This window comes from Trachemys scripta, chromosome 4 (assembly GCF_013100865.1).
Source record: "Trachemys scripta elegans isolate TJP31775 chromosome 4, CAS_Tse_1.0, whole genome shotgun sequence".
Classification (NCBI taxonomy): domain Eukaryota; kingdom Metazoa; phylum Chordata; order Testudines; family Emydidae; genus Trachemys; species Trachemys scripta.
In genome coordinates, this window is record NC_048301.1 from 18,687,449 (window position 1) to 18,713,283 (window position 25,835).

The 25,835-nt window shown below is 40.8% G+C and overlaps 1 protein-coding gene across 1 annotated transcript; it reads right to left on the reverse strand.

Annotated features, from left to right (window-relative positions):
- Positions 1-230: 230 nt before the first annotated feature.
- LOC117876108 (inverted formin-2-like) lies at positions 231-16,367 on the reverse strand. Its single transcript, XM_034767916.1, has 14 exons — positions 15,788-16,367; positions 14,692-14,834; positions 14,088-14,149; positions 12,360-12,462; positions 11,482-11,564; positions 10,276-10,376; positions 9,450-9,520; positions 9,182-9,289; positions 6,553-6,623; positions 4,769-4,886; positions 3,677-3,841; positions 2,963-3,065; positions 665-805; positions 231-259 (listed from the first exon to the last, which is right to left on the reverse strand). Exons 1-14 carry the CDS (start codon positions 16,365-16,367, stop codon positions 231-233), a joined length of 1,878 nt encoding a protein of 625 aa, XP_034623807.1.
- Positions 16,368-25,835: the final 9,468 nt, after the last annotated feature.

The window sequence follows — 25,835 nt, forward strand, 5'->3', positions numbered from 1 at the left end:
AATACAAGACATGTAATTAAATTAGTTCATATAAAATTCTAACTAATACGGCACAAAAGAAATAATAGGAAAGTGCATATATGCATGTTTGCATTAAAATAAGCTCATCTTTCTCACTTGATTAACTAAATCAAAACAAATATTTCAGCATCTTGCACACATAATATATAGACTAGTTCCTTGAAGCAAGCTGGTGTGAGGCACTTCAACAATGTAACTGTCTGGTAACTTCAGGTAATGGAAGCTGAAGTAACAGAAGCTAAAGAAAAATGAAGCAGCAGAGAAAGAATCTCTTGTCCATTATAAAGCATCAAAAATAATGCAAATAAAATCACTTATGTCTGAGATTTCAATAGTAGCCTAAAGGAGCTAGGTACCTAAATTCCTTTGACATTCAAAGGGAGCTAGCTAGGGTGACCAGACAGCAAGTGTGAAAAAGTGGGACTGGGGGAGGGGGGGTAATAGGAACCTATATAAGAAAAAGACCCCAAAATTGGGACTGTCCCTATAAAATCGGGACATCTGGTCACCTTAGAGCTAGCTTCCTAACTCCTTTGGGCTTCTTTGAAAATCCTAACCTATATCTTTTTAGCATTGTGTAATGGAAGACTAGTGTTTAATAGTTGTAGCCACATTGCAGGTGCAGTTGGGTCTGTACTCTTACCAGTTTCAGTAGGCGAGGTTTTGAGAACAATTTCTGGCTCAGACTTGTTCCTAGTAGTTTTCCATAGCTGAAAGCCTTTCCTTATATCTACTAATAAGGCATCAGTGACACATGCTTCTGGTCTCTCAGCTCCTTTGTGAACTATAAAGAATGAGATTATAATACATATCAAAATACTTTGATGCAGTGCACTCTGAAATCCTGAGAGACCGCTACAGCTAAGGGCCTGTTTGTCATCTGCAGATATGTGATCCTCAATTATATGCACAGATACAGAAACCAGATATTGGCTTGAAGGAACTTGTGACAGTCATTTGTGTCAGTAAATCAAAGATTAAGGTCCCAATCCTGCAAAGATTTATGCACTTAATTAACTTTATACAATATGAGTAGTCTTATTGACTCCAATAGAACTACTCACTGAGCAAAATTAAGCATGTGCTTAACTCTCTGCTGGATCAAGGCCTAAGAATCCGGTCAGTACATGCTAATAGGACTTCACTTAATCCATTGCCATCCAATTTTTCCTCCTTAAAACAGAAATCTAGTTCATATATTTCAAACAAACAACCAACCCAAAACACCATTACCATGATTCTAAAATGTCTAGGTGTATACATAGGATGCGAATTTTCAGAGGAGCTTAAATAACACCCAGGTTCTAACTTTATCAGAGCTGATAGTCCCCCAGCTTACTTTAATAAAAGTCAATGTGAATAGGAATTGCAGCTAAGAATGCCCACAAGTGCTGAAGTAGCTAGGCATACAGTTTTCTGCAATAAATAGTGAGGAAGAAACTTCAGTCCAGATTCCTAACTCATGTTTGAGTTATCATAGAATAGGGTTAGAAGGGACCTCAGGAGGTCATCTAGTCCAATCCCCTGCTCAAAGTAGGACCAATTCCCAACTAAATAATCTCAGCCAGGGCTTTGTCAAGCCTGACCTTAAAAACCTCTAAAGGAGGAGATTCCACCACCTCCCTAGGTAACCCATTCCAGTGCTACCACCCTCCTAGTGAAAAAGTTTTTTCCTAATATCCAACCTAAACCTCCCCCACTGCAACTTGAGATCATTACTCCTTGTTCTGTTATACCCATATAGGATGAAATTCACCCTGATACAGTGGGCCAACACTGCTTGAGTCCTTCTTAAACCCAATTTGGAGAGCTTAAATGGTGCAGAGGGCCTTGTGCTGTCTCTCTGCATAGGGGGTAAATTTCACTCTTAATTTTATATTTAAGTAACTTTCCAATATATTAAATTACTTTTTGTATTTACAGTAAAATGTAGATTATTCTAATTAGTAAGACTATATTAAATATAAGTTTACATTAAATGTACTGTTACGTGCTAATGACACAACATATTGGAAATACAGTCTGTCCAATGACAATCTTGGCCCTCTTGTGGTTGGTTATCAACATTCAGATTTTTCTTTAGAAGAAGTTTCTAAAGATCAGTAACTGGAGTAGATGTTAAAACAAATAGGACTAAAGAAGAATTGAGCTTTTTTGGTCACAGATTCTTACTCAGAGCTTGTTGAAAAATGCAAAATATTTGTGTGTGAACATCCAATCAAACATTTACATGAATCCCGTTCAGCTGTGCTAATACTCCTTTTACATTCAATCTCGGAACAATCAAGTGATCAAATTTTACTGGCACAAACCTTCATGTAAAGTGAACTTAAAATATAAATGGAATTTTAAATTTACACATGCACACATTTACACTAAAAATGCATATCACTTAGGTGCATGCTTAACTTTAAGAATGCAAGTCATCCAGTTCCTATTCAGCAAAGCATGTGCTTAACTTTAAGCATTTGCTGAATCAGAGCCCTAATGGGGGGGGGGGGGGAGGAGAAGGAGGAGAAGGGGAAGAGTAACATGTGCTTTGCCCAACACAGCTTAGTTTCAAATATTCCTTAACAGAGTCATATCCTAAAAAGATGCAAATGAGTGTTAAAAGAAATGCAAAGAAATCAGAAGCCTCCAAACTGAAATTAGCCTCTATTTCTGCTAATGCATTGTTTACCGTGAGTGATTATTTTTAGCTCTAGCCCCATTGTGAGGGGTGTAAGAAAAGAGGTGTGTACATTTTTATCATTCTTGTGTGAAAAGGGCTTCAAAATTAGTGTTTTTTTTATTTCTTCCATATCTGATGGAATAAGTATGCTAAGGACTTAGAAAATTAACCAATGCTTTTTCAGTCACAAATCAGATCATCCACATCTATAGAGACATACATTCTCCTTAAAAGTAGCAAATAATTCCAAAATACTTTTATGAGACTTACTGATATTTCCATATTTTCCTTTTTGCCGCTTAGCTTCCTCCTCTTCAAGCAGTTTCTTTCTTTTCTCTGCCTTTGTAGCTTGTTCCTTCCTTTCTTGGTTTTCCTACGTCCAAACATCGAGATAGAATGTGAAATAAAACATCTAAGAGAAAAGTTAACTGGAGAAGAGCTGACGGAGATATTTGCAGTTATAAGCAAAAGCTATTCCAAACATGCTTCTTCACTTGATACCCACTGCTCTGGCTCAGTCACTGGACTGTTGGGATGAGTGGTAGAATGAAGGCTCTTCAGAGTAAACACCAGGTAGGCCTTCCCTACCATGTTTTGAGTCTTGCTATTCAGTAAGATTTTACTCCCTTCTAAAAATTTATCAGTTTTGCTTACTCACTTTTACACATCGCTAGCTTTTACTTCACTGAGGCCAGCCAGTCATTTTAAGGAGAGGCCAAGAGATTGGAGCGTCCTTAATTCTTTGTTACAAATAGTGGATTTTTGTAGTAGTTTGTTCACCCATTCTCTGCACACCTGCTTGGAGGTGGGGGGAACATAAGCAGGTGAATAGCCCCATTGACTCCTATGCACTCAGATCCAAGGTCTGGGTAGCCCATATATTGGTGTAAAGGGGCCTAGAAGGGAAGGGGAATTCATACTTCCATGCATGGGTGATAAGTTCAAATCACAATCTAGCCCTAATTATTCACAAGTGTAAACCACCTTTAGTGCCTTGATAAATAAATCCCTGAAGGTTTTCATTGTGTTAAACACATCTTCTAATGACAATTTGTTTCGATCTTCACAGAGGTAGTCCGCAAGTTCTGCCTTCTTCTTTTCAATGGTGGCAAGCTCCTCCTCCAGTTCTTTCCAACGGTTTATATGGTCCTGAGGCATATTTACAATGCAATTTATTCAGGTTAAAGGCAACATGCATCTCAATTACCCGGAAGTCTCAAGGGGAGGGGCAAAGTTGTTAACAAATCGGTGCAATAGCTTTTAGAAAATCAGACAGAACTCAAAGTACTGCTTGCTTTGGAAACACAGCAATTCCTGGAAAGTTAGAACTAGTTACAGAATGCTACTTTGCTTGTAATTACATTACTTGTTGTTTTCCTCAAAAGTGTGTAACTATTGGGGAACCTCACCTACCCCTAACACATCATGTAGTGTCACTGTCACAACATGACCACTTGGCGTTCTTGGCCAGCATTACATGGCTAAGCAGAAGATTTATGAGGAACACGACTGCCTCCATGCTCTTAATTAATATTACCCTGCTTTAAGAGTATCTCTTTATAATATGACAGACTCTGAAGGATGGTGTGATAGTGAATTATTTACTTTGGAGATGTGCAATACATATACAAGGGTTTAGTTTTGTTTAAGATGCACCTACTTTCTAACCATAGGAAGGGCCTGATCCTGTTATGTTAAGTTAAGCAGAGTTAGATTGGACCCATGATAATCAATGCTTATAAATGCATACAAAAGAACCTTTTTGTTCTTCTTCTTTTTCAAGTAAAAAAACAGAAATAACTCCTCTGCTTTTCTAGATGATGTCATGCCGCAGTGGTACATCTGTATACTGTAGAAGCCTAGGCTTAATTTTAGCTTTTGGGGGGGATTAAATGAACCAGTGGTTCAACCATTTCCATACTGTGACTGCACATGAACTCTGAAAAAGGGTTCAGGACCCTCCTCCAATCTAGGTATAAAAGTACACCCCTTCTTCTGACCTGTTTGTGACCTCCTAGAGATATAGGACATCTTTGAAGAGGGAAGCATGAGATGGATCAGACCCATGTCACTTACTTGAATAGATTTTCCATATTGTGCTTTTAAATCATCTATTGATGACATGTTATGCTCAATTTTCAAAAGTTTCTTTAAATGGGCATCTGCCTCTGCCTTCATAACTTCAAAGTTGGTTCTGAAAATTGCACAGGAAGGTAGTAAACCAAGAGGATTGCAAACAATATAATGACTAGCCTGTTTTGTTAACAGAGGAAGAATGTAAAATCCCAATCCTGCAATAGCATCCCAATGCGTGGACCTCTGTGCTCATGGGGAACCTCAAAAGTATATGTGGCGGCAGCATAGGGGTCCCAACATACCTTCCAGTTTCTGATTATCCCTTCATGGTAAGCAAAGCATTGTATCCACATAACATGAGGCAGAATTGTACTGTACATCCAAACATAAACTGCTAAAGCAACATTAAAGCCACCCCTCCTTTCATATTTACAAATGAAAACCTGGATATCTATTTAAATCAACAGGGTTTTTGGTTTGCAATTTGTTTTGAAAATTCTCACGGAGTGGCTTAACCCCAATACCATTAAATTAATGAATATATGATGAGCATATTTATACTAACAATACTCATATCTGAGCTTTAGGTAATGGGATATTTATACTTTTACCTTCCAACAGTATTAGCAAGCTACTTCTTCAGAATTTAAGCTAAAGCCAAAATACTCCCTATTTTCTTAAAATTAATACGCTCTTTGCATTTAATTATTTAGCAACTGCTTGACCATGTGAGTCCATCTCCAGATGGAGTTTCTTTCAGTGACTAGCTGCAAGGAAAACATCAGACTCCTAGAATATAGTTTCTATGAATGCATATAGCATAAATCAGCACCAATTATAATGTTAATTCTTATGTGATGTTCCCTCAGTGACCGTGTTCCTCTTTGGATAAATACTTAGTCATTGGGCAAAAGAGAGAAAGAAAATTACTCTGTAGTCCAGTGGTTATGGTCACCTCCCTAAAAGGTGAGAGCTTGGGTCCAGTCTTTCTTTCATTATTTATCCATAGTGGAATAGCTTTAGCAGGAGAAAGGGGGAGGGATAGCTCAGTGGTTTGAGCATTGGCCTGCTAAACCCAGGGTTGTGAGTTCAATCCTTGAGGGTGCCATTTAAGGGTCTGGGGATTGGTCCCCCTTTGAGCAAAGGGTTGGACTAGGTGACCTCCTGAGGTCCCTTCCAACCCCAATATTCTATGATTCTAACTGAGGGAGCCCCACCTCAGAATATCCCATAGCTCAGTGGTTAGAGCACTGTTCTTGAGAGGTGAGAGCCCCCTGTTTACAGCCTTTCTCCACTTCTGCCTGAGAAGGGGGAAATGGGACCTGGCTTTCCCATATCCCAGGCAAGTGCTCCAACCACTGAGCTACAAAGTTATAAGGCAGATGGCAGCGGCTCCTCATCCAGCCAAATTTTGAATCGGATCCGATCCAGCAGGATGCCTCTGAGCATGCCTACTGGTCAGATCAGGCCCTGCGTATGACTGTGTATGACTTATGCAGACAAATGCCCAGCTTCCACTGGTTTGTGAAATCACTCTGGGGGATTAGGCAGTCTGCAGCAGTGCACATGTTCAGAGGCAGAATTATAGACTTTGGAAACAGACTCAGAGCAAGTTTAGATGTCTACAGGGTTCGACAGGAGTTCTGCGGATTGCAGTAGAGCCAAAACTGGGACTTGAGTGCCTACGTCCCTGTTTTAGGCACCTAAATCTGGGGTTTATGTGACTAAGTACTTTTATGAATCCCACATTAAAGATTAAAAAAAAAAAAAAAAAAAAGTCATACCCTGCTGCCTTTGAAACACATTCAAGGTCATTGGGAAGCTGTAGTAGATCCGGATGGTTTTTTTCAACTTCCTAAAATGTAAGTGAAATTTGTTTATTTTGCATAGTGCATTTCCTTATACATGTGGGCACCGAGACACTTAATTTAAAAAAGTGAGAACTGAGAAAGTACGGTTTACACATATTGGGGTAAGTTTAGCCCTATTATTACTACACTGATTTAAACAGTCTCATAGCTGTACATACGGGGAATATCAGTTTATCTAACTCTACTGTGTTGTAATCTGATAATTGGTACATATAGGGTAAACGCTGCATCTTATAGTACGTGCTCCATGCTAGATCCTCCACATACCTAACAAGAAACTCTTCTTGAAACAGATTCTTGGGCAGAGCCAAAACACATAGAAGTCAAATCAGAGGTGTATGTGTAAAGTTTCCTTTGAATTGCTCTGACCCTAGTGTGTTCCTATAGATGCTCTCCATTTGCACTGTGTTGACAAAGCAACCTGATGACTGTTCTGACTTGCGCCAGTCTATTACACCTACAAGGGGGCAAAAAATGCAACACAGGAATGGCATGGCAAAGGAGCATCCTGAAGACACCTTTCTTCTAACCACACACCCTTTTTCTGCCTTGCCAGCGCCAGAGAGAATGTGGGCCATACAAGCCTCTGTTCCAGCTCTATGCCACTTGCAGGATCACCTTTCACTGGGGTGATGCTCGCCAGGGCTTGTGGTCAATGTTCACCAGCCATCCCGTGCGATGCAAGAACCTGACCTTCTGTCTCTCACTAATAGAGGACAGAAAATTCATTTCATTTGGCAGATTGGCCCTAGCATGAGAATAGCATGAATGAAGGTGCAAAGATAGGAGGAGGAGACAAAGGAGCAGCAAGGAGATATTACATTAAAGAAGCTTTTAGAAAATGGAAATCATGCCTCCCCAATCTATTAGAATTCTTTGAGGGTGTCAACAAGCATGTGGACAAGGGTGATCCAGGGAAATGATCTGGGGGAAAAGAGGTAAACAGTGAGGTGGCAAAGTTTCCAAATGATACAAAATTACGCAAGATAGTTAAGTCCAAAGCTGACTACGGAGAGTTATCAAGGGATCTCACAAAACTACGTGACTGGGCAACAAAACTGCAGATGAAATTCAAAGCTGATAAATGCAAAGTAATGCATAGTGGCAAACATAATCCCAACTATACATACAAAATGATGGAGTCTAAATTAGCTGTTACCACTCAAGAAAGAGCTGAAGTCATTGTGGGTGGTTCTCTGAAAACATTCTCTCAATGTGCGGCAGCAGTCGAAAAAGCTAACGATGTTGGGAACCATTAGGAAAGGGATAGAAAATAAGAGAAAAGATCATAAAACCACTATATGAATCTATGATACGCCCACACCTTGAATGCTGTGGGCTGTTCTGGTCACCCCATCTCAAAAAAAAAAAAAGATATTGGAATTGGAATACAAAGAAAGGCAACAAAAATGATTAAAGGGCATGGAACAGAGGGCATATGAAGAGAGGTTAAAAACCTGGGACTGTTCAGATAAGAAAAAAGGAGACAACTAAGGGCAGTGGCAGATTAGTCATTGGTCCAATTGGGCCCGTGCCCATGGGCTCTGGCCAATTGGGGGGGCCCCCAGAAAAATGGGGACCCCTGCACTCTGACAGCTCCACCCACCCGGCGCTCCTGCTGGGGAGCAGGATTGAGACATGGGGGCTTGCCTCACTCCACCCGCCCAGCACTCCAGCTGGGGAGCGGGGGCTTGCCCCACTCCACCCACCCAGCACTCCTGCAAGCCCCCGCACCCTGGCAGGAGCCCAGGGGGACTGCAAGCGGAAGAGGTGGGGAGGGGCCCCAACTTGCTTTGGCCCAGGGGCCCCACAAAACCCTAATCCACCCGTGACTAAGGGGCAATATTTTAGAGGTCTACAAAATCATGAATGGGTGGAGAAAGTGACTAAGGAAGTGTTATTCACCCCTTCACATGAGAACCAGGGGTCACCCAATGAAATTAATAGGCAGCAGGTTTAAAACAAACAAGGAAGTACTTTGTCACACAGCGCACAGTCAGCCTGTAGAACTCATTGCCAGGGGATGTTGTGAAGGCCAAAAATATAAGTGGGTTCAAAAAAGATAAGTTCATGGAGGATGGGTTCATCAATGGCTATTAGCCAATATGGTCAGGGATTCAACCTCATGTTCCGGTATGTCCCCAAGCCTCTGACTACCAGAAGCTGGTACTGGACGACAGAGGCCGGATCACTTGATAAATTCTCCTGTTCTGTTCATTCCCTCTAAAGTATCTGGCACTGGCCACTGTCGTACGACAGCATTCTGGGCTAGATGGACCATTGGTCTGACTCAGTATGGCCCTTTATACGTTAAGTCAAGAATAGGACCTCGGTAGAATTTAGATGGTACTGTATATGGATCTGATCCTGTCCTCACTGAGATCAATGGCAAATCTCCCTTTGTCAACAACAGGTGCAGGAGCAGATCTTAAAATGTAAGTGAGGTACATTTTAAATTAGATCACATTAACATTAGCTGATTGTACGTCTGGAAATATATTACATACAAGACTAACTTCCCAGTAAGAAACTGCAGTGGTACCTCCAAAATATGGTGGAGCAGAGTAATAGGAGTTTGGTTTGCTTTGGTTTCAGTTAGTTTGAGCAAAGTGTTAATTTTAAAACCACCAGCATCTCCAGTGTGACGCCCCTAAAAGATAGATAAAATCAAATAAAATCCTTGTTTCAGCTTAAAAAAAGCTCCATTATTCAATTTTTGTTATTTTTATTTTATACATACGCAGGAGACTGGATTGCAATTATATTTTGCCATCTATCAAAATGTAATGATTTTTAAAAGCCTTACTTACATAGTTCAGAAAGTTTCCAACTTTAAGAATCAACAGACAGAAAATGGGCAGCCGGTGACTGGTAAGAAGTGCTAAAAAAATTAAAATGGACGGTTTAAATAAATTCAATGAAGGACTTTGAAATTGGATTTTCCTGAAGTTTAAACAGGGCTTGCACAAAGGTCTTTTCTCAGATTATGCAGGGCCAGTATTTTTATGGCTTTGGAAACATGCCAGACATAGAATTCGTTTGTGCATGTAAAAAGAAACAGGAATAAATAAGTTGAATAAAAGTGTCCCAAGTAGGCTTGGGCTGTATAGTTGCGTGGAAAGTTGATCTTCCCTTTACGTTTAGAATATGTCGGTGTATAAATTAATCAATAGGAGGAAGAACTGCTTGAACAATTTCTGAAGTGCATCAAGCCAAAAGGGTCAACATCAGGTGTTTTTCTGTTCATCTTCCCAATGGTTAAAAAAAAGTGATGGTTTTTGCACACACAAAAAATGAGCCGACATTAAAACAAAGAACAAATCGTCTATATGTAGAATTTGGGACCTTCCCCCTCACTAGTGGAGATCTTTGGTAGGAGTTAGTCAGCACACCTATATTTTACTCACAATCTGCTAGAAGCATTCCCCCATTCTGTGTGTTCCATCTCACAGCTGAACTGTACAAATTGCAGTTCTGCATTATTCCAGAAATGGGAATCTGTGGCTAGTGCTCCCACAGAGCTTCCTGTTCGATAATAAGAGACTCACTCGGCCTAGGTGTCATTCCATTTCAACTAATGGTGAATTTTCACTTGGCTCTTAGCACAAAGCACTGATACAATTGCATCCCACTTACTTTCACAGGCTCTCCTGATCATTTGTGCTTCAGGCCATAGCAAATCTAACAGACTGCTTGTCTCTTCACATAACAGCATACATTCAATTCGCAACTGGTAGCTAAAAGAGAAAGTCAATGCAAGAAATACAGACGTGCTTAGCTGAAGCATGTCTAGCATGACAGCAACACATTGCTGAACTAAGACCAGTGCAAGTGTTATCTTGTTCTCTTAATGCCACCACGTGAGATATTTCCCTCATTGGATTAGATTACAAATAAATCAAACAAATAAATCAAATGTTTTAGACATTTAGACAAGTGTCCTATAAACAATTATCATGCCCCCTCCCACCAGAACACCCACAAAGGCAACATCATATTGCAACCTATGCAAGAGAAACACATCATAGCAGTTATGGTAATAAAATAATAACACTTAGCACTTCCCATCAGTAGATCTCAAAGCACTTTACAAATGGGGAAACTGAAGCATAGGGAGGTGAAATGATTTGCCTGCTGGGTGACCGTGGGCAAGTGGCAGACCTGGGAATAGAACCCATGTTTCCTGAGTCCCAGTCCACTAAACCACACTGCTTCCTGTTATACAGCTTTGTCTGGGGTTTGTGCTTCTCCTCTTAAATGAGAGGCAGTGTTTGCCAGCATGGAAATCCTGAATCCTGCTCAGTGATCCACAGTAATGTATACGAATGTTCGAATAGTCAAGAAAGCATTTTAAAGGGGTTATTTTAAAGCAATAAATGCAGTTCGAGACAGATACAAACATTTCTACAGCATTTTGCAGAAAGTTAAAAACAGTCTCTCTGTGAATGCAGAATAGTCAAACCTTCAGATTTTTTGTAGAACATCACTACAATTTACAACATCACAGTGTTCTCATAAATAGTACAAAGATGACAGTATGTCTGCCAGTCTGCCCAGTTAATTCAGGAAGGCTGCTCCTCTGGTCAAACACTGCCTGGCACACACATAATCCACTATTTAGTGTATATTATGTGACCCCTGACAGTGGCTGGTGCAGAGAAGAAAGGAGTCTACTACAGCTACAAATAGAGGAGTTGCTACTTAAGGTTAAGCAGGAGAGGCACATGCTTCTAGTGTTGTGGGCTTAGTCCCCAGGGATGATCCATTTTGACAGAGAGTGAGAGAGAAAAAAAACTCTCTCACACACACACTCACACACCCACCAGTGAAGATTTCCCTTACCTAGCAATCTTAAGAAGGAGGAGATAAAATTGGTCTGCATTTGCTAGTTTTGCTTTTTCTTTGCAGGATTTCAGGTTCTCTATCTAACAAGGAATAAATCCATTAACACGAATAATTGCATTTGGTAATTGCATTCCGTACTCACAGAGCCCACTTTTCAAAAGTGACTGCCTGATGCTGCACATATCAATGAGTATTTCAATGGACAAGGTGGGCAATTGAGCATGCAAGGACCGTTTTGTGAGTGCAAATTCATAGATGGTCTCTGCTCTAAAGAGCTTACACCATCTTTTTGTTCTGTGTTTGTATGGCAACCAGCACAATGGGGTCCGTGTCCGTGACTGAGGATCTATCACCAGACAAATGAATATTAATATACACCCAAGCTAGGCAGCCACTTCTGAACTTAAAGGTTCCCTCCTTATCACCAAAGTCCCTCTGGAAATCTGGCTTCTTTAGAGAAGCATATATATGCTAACACAGTGGTTTTTAACCTATGGTCTATGAACCCCCTGGGGTCTGCAGACTACGTCTAAGAACAAAAGTTTTCAACGTGTGGTCCGCAGACCGCAGTCTAAGATTTCCAAAGGGGTCTGCACCTCCATTCAAAAAATTTTAGGGGTCTGCAAATGAAAAAAGAGGTTGAAAATCACAGTGCTAACATATTTTAACATTAGACTATCACCCAGCCAATATAAAAGAACCACTGTGCTAAACCCAGTGTTTTAAGAACATAACATAAGTGATCTCTGTCCTGCCATCCATCTCCACCCTCTGATATGTTCTTATCTTAAGAGCTGGGACTGTGACTTCGTCTGTATTTTATACAGAACCAAGCACGCTGTAGATGTGTAAGAATGAATAGATAGTGTCAATACCTCATGCTTTTCAGGCAGTAGCTTAATTAGCTGCTTCAGAGTGTCAGCATCAAACTTGGTCCTGTCCCCTTTCTCAATCATGTCAGCAACCTCCTCATTCGAGCTGCAGGAAAGACTTAAAAGCTACAGTAGAACTAGGAGTAACATGCCAAAAATAAGAGGAACCGATTCTGCAGCTAACATTGTATCAGTAATGGATCAAGGTCAAATGGAAGTTACTGCTTTTCCCCTCTATTGTGCTTACCTACCTTTACTTCTAGGATCATAGGTGTGCTAGAAAAATAGGATGATACTAAGCGGGAAACTGTCAAGATAGGTTCTTGGTACATTCCTGCTTAGATTATTAAAACGGGAAGAATTTTAGAAGCCTGATGTATTTGTCACTGTTTGTTTGTTTATGTTTCTTGGCAACATTTTGAACTTCACTTGGCTTGCTCACTGAACCTAGAGGGCTCCATTTGGTTGAGTTTCCAGTATCATAGGAAAAGATTCTCCCCCTGCCAGCTTCCTCCTCTCCCTTCCCCCATCCTCCCCCGCCACCTTTCAGAGAAGTCAAAGCAACAGACAACTCTCCTTCTGCTTTAATGAAGACATTTCACTAGTTTGGGATGGGCCCAAACCAGAATGTTTTATCCAAACCCCCTCTTGACCTCTCCCTGCTGTCCCAAACTTGGTGAAACAAGATACATTTGACTTGAATCCAAAAAATTCTGGTGTTGGTTCTGCAAAACCACAGCTGCTATACTAATTGGGATAGAGCATGACCACCAAGCTGAGAGCAGAAGAGGTCACGCTTACATGGATCTCATCACTCACAAATGGAAGGGCAGGGTTAGCTAGCTCTGCAACACCATCCCAACCTCTCTCTGATCCCACGTGGGCCTCTCTCTACATTTAGGGTCCATGCAGAGGGAGGAAGCAGTGACTGGATGGGCTACATGCCATTCTTTCCATCCTCCCGCCCCTACATCACACACACTGCAAGCATTTATACTAAGTTAATACAGGCTGGGGCTGAGTTATCTTTTCCGGGACATTCCCTCCATGGTACCGATTTCCTCTTAAAGGTGGGTCCTGGAGTAACCAGGCCCGGTAGGAGTACATTGCAGTGTGGCTCCAGTGGAGATGTCCTGTTACATGGTGTGTGTGTGTAGAAAGTGCACCTTCACCACGTGATCACATGGGGGAATCTCTGTGGAAGAGATTTGGCCAAGGACCTGCTGCGATCTCCTCCCCTTCGCAGCAGCCTATGGGCTAATTCAGCCCATGATTTTGACAACATTCTACTATTAATTAGTAGGCTATTTTCCTCTTGAAAGAAAAGATGACTCAAGACTGACTACATTTTGGGTCTAAATTACTTGAAGTGTTTCTTTAAATTATTAAATGGATTTAGAACTTCCAATCAGGAATCTCCATGCACATTTGATGTCAGCAATTAATATTTATGTCACTAATGCCCAGCAGATGCACCAATCTGAAAGATTCCTTTGTTATTATGTATGAATATTCCCCTTCTGGATGCTTAGCCCATTCACCCTGAGGTCCTATAGCACAATCCTGGACTTGGTCCAGGAACATATTGCCAGGCATATTACTGTTTTAAAAGAAAATACATTTTGACTCCCTAATAAAGATACTTTAGGGGATCTAAAATATTACTGTTGAATTGATTTGCATACCATGGTTGTATTTTATTCAAACAATGCGGTACTCTTCAAATCTTACCATTTAAATTGCTTCAAAAATATGTTCAAGAGGAGGCTTTTCTTCATATCTATAAATGTGATCTGTGTCAAAAAACGCAATCAGATGAGAAGAAACGTTTTCCTTGATTTTAATAAAATATAGGCAAGGGTTTTTTGATTTTAGTGTATCTGGTTTATATTACTTACATGGCACTTTTCATACGTTAAGCTCAAATCAGTTCACAAAGGAGTGCAAGTATCATCTGCTTACAGCTAGAGAAACTGAGGCACAGAAAGGAGAAGCCATTTGTCCAAAGACTGTAAGGGGGCAGAGTACCCCAGCATGCCTGACTCCCAGTCAGTACCCACCCAGAAGACTGCATGTAATCTTCATTGGCACTAATGAAATATTGTTTACTGTAACACTGCCTATCATATGCCCTAAAAGCATATGCCATATGCTATCAAAAGCACGGGGAGGGACTATATCCCTGGCATCTTACTGCGTTATGAAAGGCTAATAAGAATAAAGAGTCAACTATGGTATAAAAACACAGGAGACAACTAAAAAGAAAAGTTTTTCATTTTAGGTGGGTCATTTCCATGATCTTTACATTAGCCAGAAGTGAAGCATGCCCAAGTACCTCTTTTGGTTCCTTTATTTTGGGTACTGTTGTCTCCTTAGGGCTTGTTTGTGAAACACAGAAGAGTTGCTCTATGCTTGTGTAATCAGGCTCTATAACTTCATCACTGCTGCTGGTCACTGAAGCCCACATGGAGCGACTTTCTGAAAAAGATAAGGTAATAAGACTGGCTACAGAGACATCTGTAAACTCAGCACATCATGTTCAATGCAATACTACTTACTAAAAGGGAAACACTGGGAAATTATCTAAGAGCAGCAGTTCCCACAGACAATATCCCAAAAGTTTGAAGGCTAATTAAATCAGGAAAACTACAGCCATTTGTAATTAAATGAACTGAAGACAGCAGCCGAGCTGAATGGATTCTACTAACTTCTGTTTGCTCTAGCTGATCGGCTACATATTGCAGAGTAGCAATATGCGCACACAGGACATTGAGCTCAAATTAGGTTAACATCTCTGCTTAAAATACTTAAGGACTCCCAAGGCTGCATAAACTCTCCTGGAAATGGGCTGGTGACTGATGTTTTCTGGCAGTGCAAGATCTGTTTCGCTGCTTCCATCAAAAATAATAATGTCAGAACATCAGTTTAAAAAAAAAACCTATACCACACATTGGTGAAGTTCATTGCTAAAACATTAGTGTGCTCTCTAAATGAATTTGTAGTACTGTAGACCCTTCTATGCAAAAATCTTTAAAAACATTAAATTAGTAAAGTCTCTACACCCCTCTGTAATAACCCCATTTTATGGAAGAGAAACTGAGGCAGAGAGAGAGAGGTTGAGTGACATGTCAAAGGCCTCACTTAGCAGAGCTGGAAACAGAACACAGATCTTATGACTCTCAGTTCTGTGCTTCACCCCCAAGGCCCTCTGACTCAAGCAAATATTTCTACTAACTAAAAGCCCAGTTTCTCAAGCCCCACTATGCAGTGGGATGCTTGATGGGAGGGGAAGGGGAGACACGACTCAGAGCAGGTGTAAGGAGCCACCCACTTGGAGCAGCTTGTGGTGATCAGGGCCTAACCTTTGGTGGTGATGTTTTTCTTAAAGAGTTGTAAAGTCATTAAATGAATGCAGTGTTACAAGCACCTACCTCTCACCACATCCCAGGGAAGCTTCTGCCAGTCAAATGGCTTCATTCGTAATGTTGGTGTCTTTGCCTTCTTAGGACAAGGCTCGCTTTCATGTCCAGAAGAAGCACCATCAGGTGCAGCATTACTGCATGATGGGGGATAAGAAGGTGGCATAGGTACCGTACTTCGCCCAACGCAAGGCCACAGAGGGGGCGGTGGGGGCAGAGGTGATGGTGGCAGAGCAGGAAGTGGAGATTCACACTGCCTTGGCAGTGCTGAACAGGCCAGTAGCTGGGAGGATGGAGAGTTCTCTGAAGTTCTTAGTGGCTGCCGTGAAAGGGTTAGAGTTTCAGGAGGGCAGATAGTTGTAGCAGTGCACTGATCTGCACTGAGGGACTCCTCTTCTAAGTCCATGTCAACTTGAATACACTTGTTCACTTTTTGAACCAATCTCTTTTGTGCCAACTTGTTACCATTTGGACATTTCTTGTGTGCTGGAAGTCTCTCCATGGCTTCCTCAATGTTGTTTTCCTCTTCTACAAAATAATAAAGCCTATGGATTAGCGAGGTTCTCCAGTACTGACTAATGAAAAATTCCATATGGAAATACAAAAGGAGCAGGCCTTACTTGAAATATTTCACCTGTTGATGTTTAAATCTGCTTTGCACGAACAAATTCTATTTTAAACATGGTTTTAACACATCCATGTCAGGAAGTAATCCAGCATCAATGAAAGCAAAGCACAGACCACAAACCCATGCATTGTTTCCACTGTATTCCCCACCCTTGCATTGCAACTTTAAAGCAATGAGAAGCAGGTACTAGCTAAGGGGAAACAATCATTCTGCTTCCCTTGTTGCTCCCTTTCCTTATCACTCATCCATTCATTGGGCTGTTTCACCTACTTCAAGGACTGAGAGGAAGTCAGTGCAAACACTTCCCCCTTCCCACAGTCATTCACCTGTGAGGGAAAAGACCAAACAGAAATCTGATGGAACCCAGGGGAAGCCACACCTAGAATGAGTCACCCAGGCCTGAGATCCAAGAATCCTAAGTATTGCCACTGAAATTACTTAGGCTTCAGAAATGAGAGGCCCCTGAAAGAAGCTGTAGGTAATATGAGTAAATAGTCTACACCTGGGGATAGCCCAGGGTTATGTGGCAGGGCTGGCTCATTGCCCTAGAAGCCTACATATGGCATGAGTAAATTGCAGACAAGCTTGAAAATTAGCCAATTATTCCTATTTTTTGTTTTTTCTCTCAATCAATTTTTAATCTATGGTAGATCTTTATCTCTCACCCTGTGATTGTTTAGTTTCCTTCATAGCCTCTTGCAAGGGATCCCCTCAAAGGCTTTTTGAAAGTTCAGCTAAATCATATCCAGTGGTTCTCCCACATTCACTACTCTATGGATTCTCCCAGAGAATGTTAATAGGTTGGAGAGGCAGAGTTCTCCTTTATAGTAGCCAGGCTGATACAACCACATCACAACACATTCCTCAGTGTTTCAAAGAGGTAGTTGTATCAGTATGTCTTAAAAACTAGAACTGTCAACAGGCCAGAAAACATTAGTTTCCTACCCTCAGTGAAGTCACTAGCTAATTAGCAACATAGTGGCTAAGGCTGGAGAAATGAACAAGGCTAATGCAGCTTTAAACAGGGGGCCCAATCCAGAAAACTCTCATACACATGCCTGTGAGAAATTCCATTGAATTCAATGGGACTACTCACTTGCATAAAGCTAGGCATGTGTATGCAAGCTCAGGTTCAAGTTCTGAATGCCTGGTCAAATGAAGTCCCTGTGAACTTTCCCCCCCATATTTTATTGGAAGTGTCAAATGAATGGGAAGAGGACCAGAAGGGTCCCTTGCTGGCAAGACAATTGCAAGTAAGAACCTGATATAGGATCTATATAGGAGCCAGATAGGAGAAGTTGCAGGGATGGACAAATTGAAAGAGATCTCAGGGAAACCAGCAGCCCTTTGTGCCCACATGGACCTAACTGTAGGACTAGGACCTAATTTCTCACTCCTTATATCACGGTGGTCTCCCAGAGCACATAGTCCAATCCTTTAGTAATGATTTTTTTAAAGTGGCAGCCATTTCTGTGACTAGCATAAAGTAAATGTCATTTCACACTGTCCATTACCACTACCATGGATCAAAAAGGTGCTAGAATGCCTTGGAAAGGAAGTTTGCTGGCACCTTAGACCTCTGTGAAAGATACTAGCCTATGAGATCAATATCTAAAGGACAGTTTGCTTTTGAAAACCCTATGGGCTTATTGTAGCTTATTGTTATATCATTTGGTCTACATGGGGTACTAATAATATCTGATCAGACAATGGACTTACCCATGGAGATGTAAGGCAGTCTACCACATTAAACAATAATACCCTACTCTTATATAAGCCTTTCCTTGGTATATCTCAAACCATTGTACAAGAGATGGCTGAGTAGCATTAATTTCTTTTCAGAGATGGGGAAAATAGACAGAAAGATAAGTGACTTATTTGAGGTGGCAGAATGGAAATAGACTTCTGGTCTCCTGACTCCCAGTCTAGTGGCCTATCCACTGATCCCTGTTGCCTCCCTCACCTAGAGGGCCTAGCTGTCTCAATGGCAGACTGGAGGGAATATATGAAACAATGTAATAGCTATCTAGCAGAGCATTTGAGTGCCCCCCGCCCCATTAAGCCACCAACTTGAAAGTGGTGGAGAGAAGAAGCCTACTGCCTTGCAAACGTGATGTGAAAAGATGTGGGGAGGCCACAGGTGGGGCAGGGAGAAGGCATTAAGAACTGCCCGAGACAAAAAAAAGAAAAAAGGTGTGAAGATGCTTCCTGGTTTCCTTGGCTACCTACTGACATTTTATAACAAACTTTACCAGTCGTCTTCATCACTAACCTCAAGAGGAAAGCAGGTGGAAACACTGCCTATTGCACTTCAAATGGCAAGGAAGCTAAGATCTATAGGCAGTGGGAAGACTTCTCTAAGGATTGCAGGTAAACATCTACTCCTTTAAATAATTTATGTAGCAGCAATAACTACGGCTCTGATCATGCAATTGGGCACAGGCTTAACATACATGTGAGTAGCACCATTGACTTTAATGGCACTATGAGTAAAGTTATTCTCAGGTATGTTTGTTGGACCGAAGCCTTAGTATTTATATAATGCTTTGTATTTCCAAAGTTCTGGATTAACATTAAGTAACGAATTTAAAAAGTGATTTGCAAAAAGATACAGAAGTCAATGATAGAGTTGGGATTAGAACTCAGAAATTTACCGGTTTCCAGTCCTATACTACTGCCCTAAAAATTCTACAGTAACCCAAACCAACTCTCATCCCAAAAGGCCAGCACCTTTTATACTGATGACAATATATTCACTGACTTTATAATATATCCACAGTAAACTTGGGAACAATGGCACCTAAGTTAAAAGAAAGTGTTAAGACTGTTGGCTTGTGGTTTTTAATCTTTATGAACAAGAGCTTTGCATTAGAAACCAGCAAAAGCATCAAATCAGTCAAAGTTACATTTGATTTATGTATGAAATGGAATCACTTCAAATTTTACATAGCCAACCGCTAAAGACCTAAAGTAGCAAATGAGCATTATTTATATCTGCTGTCTACTTGAAGTCTCTCATTGTGACTTCCCATAATGATTTTTGTACAAATAATCACTAATGCTTTCCCAAAGGTAAAATAGATTTTGATTTCTTTTATGCAAGCAACTTAATGTATCCCCTTCAGGATCATACAGTCTTTGTATTAAAGTTGTACAGATGTTTGTAATTACTCTAGCAGGGTAAGTGAGGATTTTATTACTGTGAACTATCTGAATAAGAAATAATCCTTTCGGTGTTATAAGTGTTAAGACTAAAATGAGATGATAAATATTATATTAGAAATAATCATCTTAAACTTCTACTGCTTATGCATGTTAATTATGCTATTGGTGGAATCGGTAATAGACTTAATTAGGAAGCTTTATTTTGTTTCAGAGAACTGTTTTAAGTTATTACTGTAGGATTCTTATACAGGCAGAGCAACTTTTTAAAAAAACCCTGTTTAAATATGAATGTTATGTACACTTATAGTTAATATGCTTTGAATGATAAAGGGGTTTATAACAAAGTGCCACTATAGATTATACTTTGAGAACCTCTAGAGAAATCCATGCTGTTAGACAGTTTAAGAGTTTACTAAAAAGAACAGGAGTACTTGTGGCACCTTAGAGACTAACAAATTTATTTGAACATAAGCTTTCATGGGCTACAGCCCAATTCATCAGATGCATAGAATGGAACATACAGTAAGAAGATATATATACATACAGAGAATATGAAAAGGTGGAAGTTGCCATACCAACTCTAAGAGGCTAATTAATTAAGATGAGCTATTATCAGCAGGAGGGAAAAAAAACTTTTGTAGTGATAATCAAGATGGCCTATTCCAGACAATTGACAAGAAGGTGTGAGGATACTTAACATAGGGAAATAGATTCAATTTGTGTAATGACCCAGCCACTCCCAGTCTCTATTCAAGACCAAGTTAATGGTATCTAGTTTGCAAATTAATCCTAGTTCAACAGTTTCTCATTTAAGTCTGTCTTTGAAGCTTTTCTGTTGCAAAATTGCCACCTTTAAGTCTGTTACTGAGTGACCAGAGAGGTTGAAGTGTTCTCCTACTGGTTTTTGAATGTTATGATTCCTGGTGTCAGATTTGTGTCCATTTATTCTTTTGCATAGAGACTGTCCAGTTTGGCCAATGTACATGGCAGAGGGGCATTGCTGGCACATGATGGCATATATCACATTGGTAGATGTGCAGGTGATTGAGCCCCTGATGGCGTGGCTGATGTGATTAGGTCCTACGATGGTGTCACTTGAATAGATATGTGGACAGAGTTGGCATCGGGCTTTGTTGCAAGGATAGGTTCCTGGGTTAGTGTTTTTGTTGTGTGGTTTGTGGTTGCTGGTGAGTATTTGCTTCAAGTTGTGGGGCTGTCTGTAAGCGAGGACTGGACTGTCTCTCAAGATCTGTGAGAGTGAGGGATCATCCTTCAGGATAGGTTGTAGATCTTTGATGATGCGCTGGAGAGGTTTTAGTTGGAGGCTGAAGGTGACGGCTAGTGGCGTTCTGCTATTTTCTTTGTTGGGCCTGTCCTGTAGTAGGTGACTTCTAGGTACTCTTCTGGCTCTGTCAATCTGTTTTTTCACTTCAGCAGGTGGGTATTGTAGTTTTAAGAATGCTTGATAGAGATCTTGTAGGTGTTTGTCTCTGTCTGAGGGGTTGGAGCAAATGAGGTTGTATCTTAGAGCTTGGCTGTAGACAATGGATTGTGTGGTGTGTCCTGGATGGAAGCTGGAGGCATGTAGGTAAGTATAGCGGTCAGTAGTTTCTGGTATAGGGTGGTGTTTATGTGACCATCGCTTATTAGCACAGTAGTGTCCAGGAAATGGACCGCTTGTGTGGACTGGTGTAGGCTGAGGTTGATGGTGGGATGTAAATTGTTGAAATAATGGTGGAATTCCTCTCAAGGGCTTCTTTTCCGTGGGTCCATATGATGAAGATGTCATCAATGTAGTGCAAGTAGAGTAGGGGCATTAGGGGACGAGAGCTAAGGAAGCATTGTTCTAAGTCAGTCATAAAGATGTTGGCATACTGTGGGGCCATGCGGGTACCCATAGCAGTGCCACTGACCTGAAGGCACTTTAGCTTGCATTGCAGTTAATGTTCAAGTGAGCCTGCGGGAATATTTAAAGAAAAGCTGCACAAGAAGTTTCTTACTATTAGAATATCTGCAGCTTTACGTACAAAATCCACTATCTTCAAGCATTTAAGAAGAAGAACAGGAGTACTTGTGGCACCTTAGAGACTAACAAATTTGTTAGTCTCTAAGGTGCCACAAGTACTCCTGTTCTTCTTTTTGCGGATACAGACTAACACGGCTGTAACTCTGAATCTAAGCATTTAAGAGGAGCCTTCATATCATTCTAATTAAATCATCTTAGCTATGCCTTAATAAACAGAGCAGGGACCGGCTTGCCATAGAAACCTGTGAAAATGAACCAATTATCTCATGGAATGCAGGTGGCTAGTTAAGGAATAGCAATTCTATTGGCATGCATAGAGACAGAAGCCAGAGCTTGATTGAAATAGGATATCCTAACTGAGATAATCCAGTTCAAGTAAATGTACCTACAACTGCCAGTATCGTGGCTATTTCTTTTCAATACGCTGCTAAATCAACCTAATCCTAGGAGGGTTATCGATGTCTGTGGTATGACAGAATGCAAGCGGTGTATCTCTTTTACGTAAATCTATTGTACCAATAGATTGAAAACATGTGATGTAGAAGCACACAATTTCCCAAAGTTAGGATTTAAATTCTTACTTTGTAAAAGGTTAGATTTTTAAAAAAAAAAGTCTTACTTACCTCTAACTTCTGAGAGTCTTTGCACAGCTCAGTTTTCAGTTCCTAGAGTTGTTGAAGATCCATTGCTACATTATCATGTCAGACCTTATTATCTGTACTGGGTATTTGAGAGCCCATCCATCTGCTGAATAGAGACACTTCAAAAACCGGACATTTCCTATTTTGCAGACAAACTAGCTCAGAAGCTTTATCTTAAAAGCCGACTTGAAAGTAAAGTGAATCCAAATGTATTAGTTTTAAATGTGAAATATATAACTATTCTTAGAATATCAAGGTTCAAAGGGAGGTCATCTAGTCCAACCCCCTGCTCAAAGCAGGACCAATCCCCAGATAGATTTTCACCCCACTATCCTACATGGCTCCCTCAAGGATTGAACTCACAACCCTGGGTTTAGCAGGGCCAATGCTCAAACCACTGAGCTATCCCTCAGGAAGCAGAGAAACACAATAAAATGACTTGTTCACTAAGTAAATAGAAGCCAACTAAATATAAATCTAAGATATATAAATAAACCAGACAGGAAGCTAATCAATCACATCTATAGCAAGTTTCCAATCATTGAAGAGTACATACTTCTGATTGTCTCACAATGAGCAACATTGTTACAATAGGTATTTAGTATTTTGCTTGTTTCAAGGATTTGGTAAAGTGATGTTATTAATTTTTGTGATTTCACAATTTTTTTTGTCTTCCCATTATTGTTTGAGATCTTTATAAAGAGATAAAGATGTTCAAGAAAACCTTAAACACAGTTTTAAACCAAATCAGGGATCTTAATTCCTACCCAATAAGCAAACTATTTAACATCCTACCCTCAAGAGTCTTTTTTACTCTCAACAATGTCAGGAAAAGTTATATGGTCTTCAAGGAGTCACAAGACTCTGGTTTTGGAGAGGCTTTAAAGGGACAGCAGCAACTTTAAAATTACTCTTCAGTTTGTGACTGTACGTACGTTATTATTGTTAGAACAATAAATTTGTATTAAGACACCGAAACAAGGGGAGCTGTGAATGGTGTTGTTTATTACCAGAATTTTAAGTTACTCACCTATTTCTGATTTAGTTAAATAATGTCTAGATTTTGAGAGAGAGACTTGGAACAAGGAAGGGAGAAAGAGGTAAGGCAAATGTTTAGCTGTAATAATCGGCTGTAATATTGTCTTTCCTTTTGTTGAGTGCTGCCTGTCTATCAGAGCCCTGATAAATTCAAGGTAATTGCTCATGATATTCAGGTGTTCCAGGTCTACTCTATACTAATGCATGAGTAATCATTCTTTGCTCCTCTGTTATATTAGTGCTGGATTAAATTAGAATCTGTATTTAAAAATAAGGTTTTTTTTCCCTTAAGGTCTGCCAGCTTTTCTATTATAATCCTGTTTTTTTCAAAGTTTATTTGTTAGCTATTTTAAAACCGTTTCCGGTGGGACACCTGCCTTGGCAAATGTGCATGACCCTTATCCAGAATGATCACAGAGCTGCTGTGTGCCGAAGAGTGTGAAAGATAAATCAAGAGTAGCATGTACGCAGTGTTGGGAGACCTGTCCTATACCAATAAGGTAGCCTTGGTACTGTGCACATTCATAAAGAACGTTCCTGTACTTCTTAATGCTTGTGACAAAGGAATTTCTTCAGTGTCTTCATTGGGGACTGTATGGCTCAGGGGCTTAGTGACAGACTATAACAATTTCAATCTCTAGGATGGTTGTTGGACTCCAGACAGGTAGTGGTTGCAATCATGTGGCGTATGTGAAATGAATTTGTGGTCTTTGTCTGGAGAGCCATACATGTCACACAACCTGGCCTCTGTTATGCAGGAGGTCAGGCTTGATGATCATAATGACCACTTCTGACCTCAAAATCTATTGAAAACCCACAATTCCAATTGGCACTCCTTCCCACCCATATTTACAGAGAGGCCAAGGACTGAATATACACAAACTACCCTCTCGCCTTTATAAGCGTTAGGGTTGCTCCAGCACGTCCATGAGATGGTTGGGAAAAACTTGAACCACTTGTACCTATGCTTTAGTTGCCTTGTGGATAGCAGAAGCCTTTATCTCTAGAGCTGGCTGTGTGGTAACTTCCCCAAGAAATGCACTCACTGAACATGGTAAAAAACCCACAACTTTTCATCCTTCCTCCTTTTCATTTGGTGTTACGTTCCTGTTGACCATTTTCAGGATTAAAGTATCTTCCTGAATGGGCATCTGGACTCGTGACTGCCACCAACTTTTCTGAACCACCCTCTGCAGCTCCTGCATCTGGTGCTAGTCACGTAAGTGGCAAAACAAGTAGGGGAAAAGACACTGATGGAGTCCAGTGGCTCCCAAAGGAACAGCTGTCCAGATCATGGTACAATGGGTTTGCCTAGTGAGTGGGGGCTCTGTCCTGCAAGTCCCTGAGGCACAGATCCTCAAAGGTATCTAGGGTCCTAACTTCCATTGATTTGACCCTAACCCAGAATTGTCAGAGAGCTACTGTATAACTGTGCACAGTGCATCAAAGAGACACACTGACAGGGCCGGCTCTAGGCACCAGTGTTCCAAGGATGTGCTTGGGGCGGCACTTTTCAAGGGGCAGCACTCTGGTTTTGTTTTGCTTCTGCGGCGGCACTCCGCCCCCCTCCCCTTTTTTGTGTGTGCTTGGGATGGCAAAAAACCTGGATCCGGCCCTGCACACTGATTTCAGTGGAAGTTAGGAGCCAAAATACCTAAATTGAGGATCAGTGATTTCAATGGGAGTGGGTCAAGCCTTATGTCTCAAAGTAAATCTGTGGAATCTGGAAAGAATGTAGCTAGAAGAACTGTAGATTTCCTTCATTATTCTTCTTGCCTCTGTGTATGTGTGTGTGTGAATGTGTTCATTCTTCACTATGGCAAAAGCCTACCTAGTTCAGCTGTATTCATGACTTTCATTTTGTAATCACTCTATCGGACTTCCTAAATTGCCTTATCCTGTAGTTAAGCCCTAACCCACTCAAATCAGGCTACATTCTGAAATAAGTGTTTGATCTCTTTGAATGCTAAATAACTGTAAAGGGTTCTGTGTGCCCAGACCTGGCTGAACCAGCATGTAGGTGTTGTCAGCAAAAGATACCAAACTTCCAAGAGATACCGGTGAATATAGATAACCATCCAATCAAGGGGCTTAATAACTGTATCCAAACTAATTCAATAGGGGCTGATTGGATTATTATGGATGCCACATAAGGGAAGCAACAGTTCTCCCTTTCCCCCAATGTCTCCAAGTGCTGCAGGAGAAAATCTTCTCAGAACAGGTGTTTGATGTATATCCTGGCTTGTCTTAGAAAATGAAATCTTGTCAGCCAGGGGTCGACCCTGGCTCTTCACATCTGGGAGTGTATACAGGCCAAACCATTCTGAAAACTCTATAGGAAGCATGCTTGAAAGGGGAGAGTGACAGCTTGAAAACTTTTCTTTCAATGCCATCAACCTGGTTGTCAATATGCCTCACTTTAGCATCTGGTTTAGTTCATTGTGCAGACATCCTCTGAAGTCTACTCTAATTCCTGAAAGGCAATTGATCTAGCTTTGGGGTTACCGCTCCCACCCCCAGAGGTGGTAGTTTCCTGGCTCGCTGCAGAGTTTTTCTCTCTTG